An 11,689-nucleotide genomic window follows, 5' to 3' on the forward strand; every position below is an offset into this window, starting at 1 on the left:
CAAGATTTGGCGATGATCAGATCATGTTCCAACAAGATCGCTCGCCTATTCATATGACACGTGTGGTTAAGAGGTGGTTCGACGACCATAGTAATATTACTGTAATGGAATGGCCACCTAAAGCAGCTGACATGAATCCCATTGAGAATATTTGGGCAAAAATGGTCAGAGTAATACGAGAAAAGGGGCAGGCACCGTCGACTCGCCGACAGCTTTCTGATGTGATTCATGACGCTTCGAATGAGTTACTTGAATCTCCTAGTTATGTGGCTCGAGTTGTGGGCTCAATGCCCAACAGACTTCGAGCTGTTGTGGAAGCCGAAGGAGGCTATACGCGATACTAAGCAGCATCAGCAGAGGTGTTTTTTTTTTAAGCCCTTCACCAACCAGCTGTAACAGATGTTTCAAGGTTTTTTGTTTTTTTGTTTTTTTTACAGACGTATATTTTATATAATTTTAGGGAAACGCAGTTAGTGGAATGTGGACAAACAAATTAATTCACAGCAAGATATGTAATATTTAATTTGCTAAGAGAAGAATACTCACCTTATATATTCATGCAGTCTGTAAAAATATATGACACACATGTATATGCAAGAAGGGTACAAAACAATTCAGCACAAATGAAAAATATTGAGGAGAAGCTTGCCGATGAAGGCGTAATTGGAGAACAAAGGTTGGGCTAGAAGGAGAGGTAAGGAGGCCCGAAAAAGCAGAGAAAAATCGAATACCCAGTAGACTTTGAGTTGTTGTCGCAGCAGAGGGCGGTTGGTATATGCGATTTGGAGCAACAGTAGAACAATAGTTTTATTTACTGATTTTTGAGGCTTTATTTTGTGGCAGCGAAACAGTGCTGCATCATGAGACCCACTATTAGTTGACATGTGGCTAAACATCAGAGGTGTAAAAAATTTTGAGAGGTGCCGAAGTGCTCTGGAACAGTAACGTGTTTTAGACGAGAAGATGATTTTTAGTTCATTTCATTTCAACCATTCACACTATGCTTTGACATTCTAATCTTTGGTTTCATTTTATTATTATGTATCTTTTCTTTAGTGAAAGTGAATGGTAGTAAGTTTTAAGATATGAAGAATAACTCGAAGTTTTTAATTTGTGGAATAACGTATTTAACAGTTAATATTTTCAACAAATCTGTAGTTATAGGACCTATTAAGAATCAAGTTAAAAATGGCATTGTGGAAAGATCAGGTTGGTCTCTAAAGGGTAACGACGGTCAAATAGCAAATGCGAAACTATTGGTAACAACTATTGTTGATGGTGAGGAGCCATAATCGATATGCCACTATTCTGTAATTGTATTTCTGAAGTTTATCGTCAATCCTAGGACTGAAACCGATACTCTGTTTTACGTAAAGAATATAACCTTCCAAATTTATTTAGCAGCGCAGAATATTAAATCATAGTTTATAGATCAGGAACCTAATCCTACTGCCTTTAATTTTATTCTCACGGATGACATTGAGACAGTAAATAACAAGAGAAATAACAAAACTCTCACAATCAATATAGGGAATTCAAGTGTCCAGTGGATTCAAAAGTTTGCTGTAATAGCGAATAATTGCTTTTACTGACTCCTTCATGCCTACGTTTTCTGTCAGACAATGTTTGAAACTAGGACTAGCAAGATAAACAAAGCCTGAAGAGTCACAATTTTTCCACAAAGTGTCAAATTGGAAGTCGAAGAGCCAGTTACATAAATTACGATGACAAAAAACGTTTTTGAAGTGAACAGATCACAGGAGGCACCCAACGCATTTATAGTGTGTTACTGCACAGTATGTAAACTGGCAACGCCACCAACACACAATACCACTAACAAGGGAACCTCCCTATCGTACCCCCCTCAGATTTAGTTATAAGTTGGCACAGTGGATAGGCCTTGAAAAACTGAACACAGGTCAATCGAGAAAACAGGAAGAAGCTGTGTGGAACTATGAAAAAAATAAGCGAAATATACAAACTGAGTAGTCTATGTCGAAGATAGGCAACATCAAGGACAACGTGAGCTCAGGAGTGCCGTGGTCGCGTGGTTAGCGTGAGCAGCTGCGGAACGAGAGGTCATTGGTTTAAGTCTTCCCTCGAGTGAATAGTTTAATTTTTTATTTTCGGACAATCATCAGTACACAGTCCGACTCCTTACAGTTCGGAAAATATTCATTGACCTTGTTATTGAAGTCGCGAGCTATATTTTCTGGATTCATATTGCCCACGGAATACATCTCACGTATTTAAAGCACTCTCGTCCAAAGTAGCGAACAGTCAACTTCCAGCCAGGGAGCCTCCTTAGCAGAAATACTCTCTCTTCCGTGCGCTGTAGTCGACTGACGTCCTGTGTTCCGACGTTTGTTTAGGTGTAACGTCCCCATACTACGGCGCAGTTACCTCGCATCGGACGGAGGGACGGACAGATAATAATTGTATGAAAATAAAAAAAATTAAACTTTTCACTCGAGGGAAGACTTACACCAAGGACCTCTCGTTCCGCAGTTGCTCACGCTAACCACGCGAACACGGCGCTCGCGAGTATACACCGTCCTTGATGTTGCTTATCTTGTGCATGGACCAATCAGATTTTTTAATTTCCTTTTTTTTCATAGTTCCACACAACTTCTTCCTGTTTTCTCGATTGATCTGTGTTCAGTTTTTCAAGGCCTATCCACTGTGCCAACTTATAACTAAATCTGAGGGGGGGGGGGGTGCAATGGGGGGGTTCCCTTGTAAGCTACGAAACAACTGTAGACAACGGAGCATCCTCGTTATCCATGTGATGGATAAGACGACTAATTCGCAACATAAATGTCAATGTAAGCATCAATTTCTATTGGAACGTGCTTCCTGGACCAAATGACATACATTTCCTACGTCTTCAATGCGATCATGTAGCAAATGTAATTTAAAGAACATAAAAATAACGAGTGAATTTACTAACATAATTATGAACGACTCACGAACGTAAATTGATGGTCACATGGTTGTCAAAAGTATTCTACAGTATTTCCATTGTTCATTAGACTAGCAACAGCAGGAAGAAAACGTTGCTCAGCTGTGCTGAGATATCTTGCACTGACGAAGCTCGCGTATCTCAGACGCCACAGCATCGTCTGCCACCACTTCATGGGAAACGAAATATCTCAAGTGTACGCCAATGTGTTGCAATCACATATCTATGTGGCGCTAAAGTGTGGTTATGGATAATACGTATGCTCAGATTGCAAATCTAACATCATAAATAAAGTGAGGGAAATGAATTAGGCGTCCTTCGTCTTCCGTAACAACAAATACATTTTAGTTATTCTATCTTAAATGAACTGCGCATAAAATCATTCACCAGAAGTAAATTACTTCTTAGCAACATCAGAAGATATTAACAGCTTGCCGGTGCGTGTTAGCCGTGCTTTCAACGACGTCATATCGCAGAACGTGCGGCTGCTTGCGCCGTCAATTCGAATCCTCCCCCGGGCATGGATGTGTGTTAGGTTAGGTTGGTTTAAGTAGGTATAGGTCTAGGGGACTGATGACCTAAGCAGTTTGGTCGCACATTTGTTGGAGCCATTTTTTGACCTTTCACGTATACTTTCTTTACATAAACGGCCGTATCTTTAGATTGCGTTGACATAGAAGCTCACTTTTTTTACACCACCAAGTGACCGGTTACCGCAAGAAGCGCGATACATCTCCGCTTATTATGTCTACCCGTTATCGAGGTAAACGGGTTTTAAGGGTTGGGTAGACCGATAGGCGGTCTAGAAATTGAGACTAGTAGGGTTCGGTTTTTACCGGTTTAGGTGACGAAATCCTAACAACGAAAACAGCTACGATAGTTACTGTAGATGAGGGTCGCATAAATAACACCCCCTGCTCTTTATTCGAAATGTTCTAGTTGCAGTCGATACATCAGTATATTAATCGTAGCTACGCTTTCGATCCAAATCACGTTTACAAGAATGCAAATAGAATCCATTTGCCTATACACGTGGTAATTCACATCCCAGTATTAATGCCACCGCGTTTTAGAAGTGCGAACATTCCCATTGCTAGCGAGCTTAAGAAACACTTCGGCTAATGAACATTTTCTGGATGTGGCGAGCCTAGTGGAGAATTCTAAACAGTGTAGAATACGTTTGGCAGCTATGTAGCCGTTTATTTCCTGGGGTGGTGCAGAATTATCCTACTAAATTTACTCGCTAATAACAGTATTTTGTTATTTCGATAAACATCCCGAATGACTGCCATATAAGCGGTGACATAAAGGTAGAAAATTCATGTTTTTGAGTCTAGAAAGCTCTATTCAACAGAAACTACAGTTCATTTTGCCATTTTCATTGCGAAATTGCCGGTTTATTAATGTCAGGGGTAATAATAGAGAGCTGTTTGCCTGCGTTGTCTGCTAGTGTAGTGAAAGGAAGGTCTAGTTTGTTTTCCATTCTAATCTCGTTGGAGGCAGGTAGAATATCAGTAAAGCAATTTTAAGAAATTCTCGCGCCCCCAATACGTGTTATCGCTACCCCATTCTATACTGTGGATGTCAATATGACACTTTTATAGAATTTAATACATGTTACTGCCTACTTTTTCCGCTTCTGTCAATAATGGAATTGACTTAAGTGTGGCACTGAATGATTTTTAACTGAATTTCGTTATGAATCTTCAAGCATTGCTAAATTTGCACACTTTCGTGGTAGGTCAGCAACAGTAATCCAGTATGACTGGTCTGAACGTTGACACAGACCGTTTCGCGGCCGAATGCGGATAATATTTTGCTAATTCGTAACGATCTGGGGTTCTTTGTCTTACTAAAACAGTTATGTTTTCTCGATAAGTTGAAATTCATTTTTATTGGTATAGTTCATACCAATTAGCGTTTCTTCTTTCATTTCTGTCTTATATTTACGTGTTGTGTTTAACACATTAATCAGCTTTAATATAGTCTTACAAATTATGGAAAACAGTCTAAAGAAGTTCAGATAGTTTGTCAATTTCACGCCTGTGCATAGTATGTTGGTAGCACTTCGTCGCCTTGCCTGTTATGCTGTGTAGCAGACTTTAAAGCTGTGCGGATCAGCATAACGAAAAGCGAGGGGTCTCGCTCGTTTTGTCCACGACTGTACCTACAAGAACTCCTTGAAAAACATTCAGCGACAAATATCTTGTGGAGCCGTCCGCTCTAAGGAAAAGACACAAAAATATTCTATATTCTTATGTAACTAGTGGAATACTTGATTACTGGAGTATTGCTAGTTAGTGTAAAAAAACATTAAACGAACGAAAAATATTATGTATTGCAAAAAATTCTGAGAAATAAACTGAAATTTTTCTTATACAAGAGGTAATAAATTTCTAGGTTCTTTTTCGAACAATAGATTGCCTCTTATGCATAGGAATGCTATTATTTTACAAAGTATGGAAAGGTTCTTTTCTCCATTTTCTTTAAGAATGTTATTTACTCGGCAGAATGGCTGAGAGCCGCGCCTACACAACTTGAATAACTTTTCTAGGTACGGTCAAGGCTGTCGCGTGAGAAATGTAATGGAGTGTACTGTTGTGGAGGACAGATGGAGCTCGCATATGCTGTAGCGCACAATACCATGAGCTGTGACGACTGCTGCCTGCGTCGCTCGCTACTTACAAATAACACAACTATCTCTTTCTAACTGGATTGATCTTCACCAATGAAACTCTCCCTACGCCTTGATGAAGTCAAGGACTCCTATCCGCCCCTAGTCTAACTATTGGCATGGTACGGTGGTCAGATAACCAGTCCACCGCAATGCCACTCAATATTCGCTCGCAGGCATTTAACTAGTACTCTATCCATGTTTTCACCGCACAATAAATGTGGCGGCCAACATAGTGAACAATGCTTAATCACGAGCGACTCAATATAGAGTATCACTCTGATTCGCTAATGACAAAGGTGCTCTTCCAGTGATGTACTGAAGAGAGACTTTGTTTCTCGCTCTTTGCGTACACGTACAAGCGCACTCGCTCTCGTTACGTGTTCCCGAACAAAGCGCAACAATGGAACAGCTCCTTTTTCTGGAAAAGTAGCAAGGGTATATCATTTGCTCTCTTCCCTCACTCCCCTGGCTCTTTGCATCAGAAATATTCTGCCAATCAGCGTTGCTCTTTTAAACAGGAGAACGACGTTTCGTTTAAGTCGACCAATGTGGAAAGATGCAGCATCTCGATTAGGCATATACTGTCCTCCTGTGAGAACTCCGCAACTGCGCAGTTGGTCCATCAAAAAATGTGTCTTCTGGGTGCTCCCACACAATGTAGCGGAATTTGCTTTTAACACGGGGTCATTATCCCTTCGCTCTGGCAAATACTGTCCTCTTTCTGGCCGAAGTAGGTGTGTGCCGACCCACCCCTCTGAAGGGACAGGCCTCCCAGCGGGCCGGCCGCCTCCCTAGAACGAAAGTTCATGTGGCCATCATGTGGTGTACGCCAGCCTCGACTTTTTCAACCTGGGTGCGCACTTGCGATTTACTTATTAGATTTGCATATCGCTTACATGAAATCATACAAAATTGACTCTACCTTATCGAGTTTGGGTTGAAATGAAGCGTCTTGATATGAAGAATATGATTCTGAGGACGGAAATGTAAGAAATGAAGGTCAGGAGGTCACACCACCTTACAGTAGTACCTAGAAATATCTTTAGCCGTTTGGTGCCAATGCACTGCTCTGCAGCACACATATAGTAGGTCATCAACTACAGTTCTGGATGTTTCTGGCCATCACCAGCTCATGAAGGCATTTTCTTGTCCGGGATGGGGTCGTACAGCTGTCGATGCATCTCGCATCTTGGTCGCCAAACACCTCGATCTATTCAATCTACCTCATTCTCGTCTGTACCTCCTCTCTCATCGCTTCTTGGAGACCCTGTGGCGAACCTTTTCGTGATTTTCCTCTTCTTCTCCTTCCAGGAGGTTGCCATGAAAGTGCTCTCTTTGGGCATCCGTCTTCTATTCTTTTGACATGCTGTAACACACCTAGCTGCCTTTCTTCCATTCTGTCTGTAATACTACAATGGACGTCCAACCTTTCTGTTATTTCCTCATGTGGTATGGGGTTAGGTCGGGAAGTTCTACGTGCTCTTCTCATGTGGTCGTTTTTCTTCTGTGAGTTCCCAACATTCATTGCCATAACTTGTTATCAGCTGCACGATGGATTTGTATAATCATATTTCAACCTTTAACCTGTTTTTTGAGGATCAAAGTATCATATGAAGCAATTGTATGACAAATGCTTTTTCATGTCTTTTACTAGTGCAAATTATGTTGACCAGATTTCAAAGAGAAAATACTAGGATACTTGTGTTTATAGTTCCTCATTAACTTCATTGCAACACTTATGCATAACTTTCTTGACAATTATTGTAGTATTTTGAGAACAATAATAGGCCTAAGACAATGCTGAGAAACCCATAGCAAGACTGCATGCTTATTTTGTGAACTGGAAAGGAAAATTTAGGTATATTACACACAACCAAAATTCTTTCCTTCAGGAATAAAAAGGACAGATATACACTTTTTATTATTATAAACTGGACATATTTTATGCTATGTTTATTTACTAACTATTTTAAATATTAACAATTTGTTAATCATAAAAACTATGTAATATTACTAATCAATTATCAGATACACATTATATATTTCATACTAAGATTTATCTTTGCTATATTTATGAGAAGAATGAATTCATTCTAGCAGTTTCTTGTTACAAAGAAGATCTACATCTACATCTACATAGATACTCTGCAATTCACATTTAAGTGCCTGGCAGAGGGTTCATCGAACCACCTTCAAGATAAATTGGAATAAGTTTTTCACAGTAATAATAGCTGCTTTTTTCCTTTAATATTACATTAAACGAACATATCTGCTGGGTATTTTCATGAGACTCCACTCTTTTTGAGTTTAATGTCCACATTCACTGACTAACGATAGTAGGTAGTAACTTTGTCTGCACAGTTGATCATCTGGTGATTTTCACATCTAAGTCAGAATTGTTGTCAGTTGATCCAGCTATCGGTAGACTTGAAGCATTGTCATTGTGTGAGTGAAACCACCCAACAAGGAGCTGCCCTTTTGTTTGGCTGCAGACTGTTAGGGAAAGCATGCATGCATGTCAAACAATATTCAATAAGCACTGCTAACACACACAGCATAACTCACATTCTTCACCAAACTGATATCCATAAGGCTACTGTCCCATCAGAACAGATGGTTTAAGTGATTCTCCTTTACATCTGTTTTGGCTTTGGTTTCACTTGTCTCGAAGTCCATGAAGTGGAAGGTCGGCAAGTTAGGGGATTGGGTAGGGAATGCCTGCTTTTCTTTTCAACATATCTCTTATTGTTTCTTCAGGCACAAGTAGAGTTAAACCAAATGCGCTATATGTTGTTCAAATACATATTTCTATAATGTGCTACTTCTAGGAAATTTGTTTTCCACAATATTTAATTAAATAAGGAATGTTGTCTGCATTTTGATTTTCACCGGACACAGGGATACTTGTGTGAAAACCAGGATTGTCCCGGCAAAACCGGGACATGTGGTCAGCCGAGTGTAAATAGACACTGTTGGTGTGGACACTAGAGAACAAAATTTCATCTTTTCAGACGGCCCGGCGTCCGTGTTTTGTTTTAGAGCGGCAGCGCCAACGGCAGAGCGCGGAAGCTGTCGTGGCGCGTGCGCAGTGCGGCCCGCCGGTTGCACTGGTGTTTGCGCTTGCGTAGTACGTCGCCCGCCCCTGGAGTGGCTGGGGCTGGCGCCGGCAGCAGTGCAGGTGGCGGTGGGGACAGTGGCGGCTGGTGCCTGCAGGACCGCGTGGCGCTCGTCGCCTTCCCCGTCTGCTTCCTCGTCTTCAACGTCGCCTACTGGAGCGCCCACCTCTCCATCCACCAGAAGGAGCACATCGCCTGCAAGCCCGCCGCCTGAACACAGGGGGCAGCACCAACGAGACCCTGTTCCTGGGGCAGTGTTCCACACGATATAAAAATGAAAAGACTGAAATTAACGCCACTATTCGCCCAGAATAAGATGTTTCGTGGATCCCAGAACTTCTCAACAAAACATAGTAGTGTGAAGTGCGTGCTTGTTGATGGTGGAACTGCAAATTGTAGTTTTCTTTGAAGGGAAAACCCCACAATGAATGGAGAATAGACCACTGACACTAGCAACCCTTTTCATAGAAGGAAAAAATAAAAGCAATAAAGATATCCGAGAAATTCCACAGCTGAAGTAGTTCAAAATATATCACACCCCCTTCGAGAACAACACATATTTAAGGCATCCTCTCACAGGTCAATTAAACCTATGTGGACGAGGATGTGGTGACATCGACCATGGAATTCCTCGTTCCACTACGCTGCAAAGCTTGAAATGAAGAATCTTACCATCTCATATTTTTGCCTCATGGAGAGGAACGTGGTCAATGAGATGTGGCATCGGTTTGTATCATAAGCAGAACGTAGAGCCGCTATATTGTATGGAGATAAATGCCTTATATGGTGTTTTTTTCCTATAGAGTACGTGGTATGAGTATAAGCTGTTTCAGCACATTGAAGATCTCTCGAAATCGTGTCGTTTTAGGTAAGTTTTGTTATAATGAAAGTGACAGAAAACTGCATATTAGTAGCTAAAGGCTTCCCGTATTCGATGGATTTTGATGTAATGACTACTGTGCTATGAAAGTATACCGTTACAGTGCTACAGTACAATGACGATGTGTCAAAAGCGCGTCGTTTTGAGTACAATTTGTCATAGTTAAAAATCAAATAATGATATTTGTACATACATCCGATATACAGCGTGGGTTGCAACCATGTCGTAGTCGTAGCACGAAAGATAACATCTTGAACTCTCAAGAGAAAAGTATCAGGTTCGCGTCTAGCTATTTCCAATTTCGTTTTCCACATCTTGTTTTCTAAAAGATTTTAGGTCATTCTTATTAATTTAATACACACATTACCTGCAGTAGGTCGATGTTACGTATTGTCAATAATTTATTTGCTGAAACTCTTGTTCCATAGACTAACAACTGAAACATTGCCCTACTGGCAAGACATCGTGTCACTCTTGGTTTTTCGCAAAGTAAGCTCAGCTTACATCCTGGAACTTTATGGCATTATGAGATTTTGTAATGGTCGGAAAAAAATCTTCTCTTCCATTGGACTGAAATTATGAAACGAATCCCGATCTTGAAACCAGCGTGGACTACGTTATTTCAGAGCGATTTCAGCCAATACAACATCGATCATATGAGTATAATGCATGCGAGAACCGACATCAGACTCTATACTTTAAGTATATACAATTTAAAATCGAAAATGAGGTGGCGAATAACTTCTACTAGAGCGAATCTCCGGTTGCTGTGTAGCATTATGTAACGTTTCTTTATATCAGCAATTCGCTGTTGAAGCCATCGACTACCACAGAGCCGATCGGTGTGGCCGTGCGGTTCTAAGCGCTTCAGTTTGGAACCGCGTGACCGCTACGGTCGCAGGTTCGAATCCTGCCTCGGGCATGGGTGTGTGTGATGTCCTTAGGTTAGTTAGGTTTAAGTAGTTCTACGTTCTAGGGGACTGATGACCTGAGTAGTTAAGTCCCACAGTGCTCAGAGCCATTTGAACCATTTGACTACCACAGAATCTTCATCGCGATTTTATACTCTATTCTTCGACGATTTATAACAAATAACGCAGCTGGGTCACCCGCGTTCTTTTTTGTATAGGAACTGTGTCATACGTGCTGCGCATGCAGGCAAGAACTGCCATTGGAGAGCGCTGCAGTCACAAATCACTATGAGGAGTACTTTATGTTCCGCGAGGTGCACCAGGTCGTATCCGAGCAGGCAACAACCAAAACGGACATCGCGTCTGGCGTGCTTCAGTATGAGAAACACTTCCTGCGTGAGGACAGCTTTACTGTTATGAAACAATTCTATAGTTTAATGATATCCCATGTACTCTTATGTAATCACGGATATTCACATATTTTTTGGCGATCTTTTTCTGGTTGTTTACGGAGAGTCTGGGACGCAAGCCCTACCCAGCATATACAGGGTGTTTATAATGAATATCGGGCTTTTAACGCTTTATAATATTTATTGTATTAAACTTACAGTTATAAATGATACGTCAAATGAAAGAGCAACTCAAACAGTTTTACCAAGAATCTTATAAATGTTCAATGTGAGCACCATTTGTCACACGGCACACATCAAGTCTATAGCCGAGTTCTTCCCAAACGTTGATAAGTATGTCTTCAGTGATTGTAGCAACAGCTGCTTCAATCCGGTTTCTTAGTTTAGTGTGGTCTGCTGGTAGCGGAGGCACGTACACACGATCCTTGATGAAGCCCCAAAGGAAAAAATCGCATGGCGTTAGGTCGGGTGAAAATGGAGGCGATGCAAAGCAAGCCCTGTCGTTGGGCCCCTTGCGGCCTATCCAGCGCTTAGGTACAGTGAAGTTCAACCGATCGCGTACTTCGCTATGCCAGTGAGGTGGCGAATCATCTTGTTGGAAAATGAAGTTCTCTGGCTCATCTTGTTCCTCTTCTTCCAACTGAGGGAAGAGCCATTGCTCTAGTGCATCAAGGTAAGAAGTGCCAGTTACAGTAGGTTCGCCAAAGACCAATAAACTTTCCGCCGGGATACG

At 41.3% G+C, this 11,689-nt stretch overlaps 1 protein-coding gene across 1 annotated transcript in view; it reads left to right on the forward strand.

Moving 5' to 3' along the window:
- Positions 1-8,969, forward strand: part of LOC126132938 (gamma-aminobutyric acid receptor subunit delta-like) — a 57,217-nt gene extending 48,248 nt beyond the window's left edge. Inside the window, exon 4 of the mRNA XM_049915183.1 lies at positions 8,679-8,969. Coding sequence (XP_049771140.1) covers positions 8,679-8,969 — 291 coding nt within the window. The remainder of the gene's footprint in view (positions 1-8,678) is intronic.
- The last annotated feature ends 2,720 nt before the right edge of the window (positions 8,970-11,689 follow it).

This window comes from Schistocerca cancellata, chromosome 1, assembly GCF_023864275.1.
Source record: "Schistocerca cancellata isolate TAMUIC-IGC-003103 chromosome 1, iqSchCanc2.1, whole genome shotgun sequence".
NCBI classification, from domain to species: domain Eukaryota; kingdom Metazoa; phylum Arthropoda; class Insecta; order Orthoptera; family Acrididae; genus Schistocerca; species Schistocerca cancellata.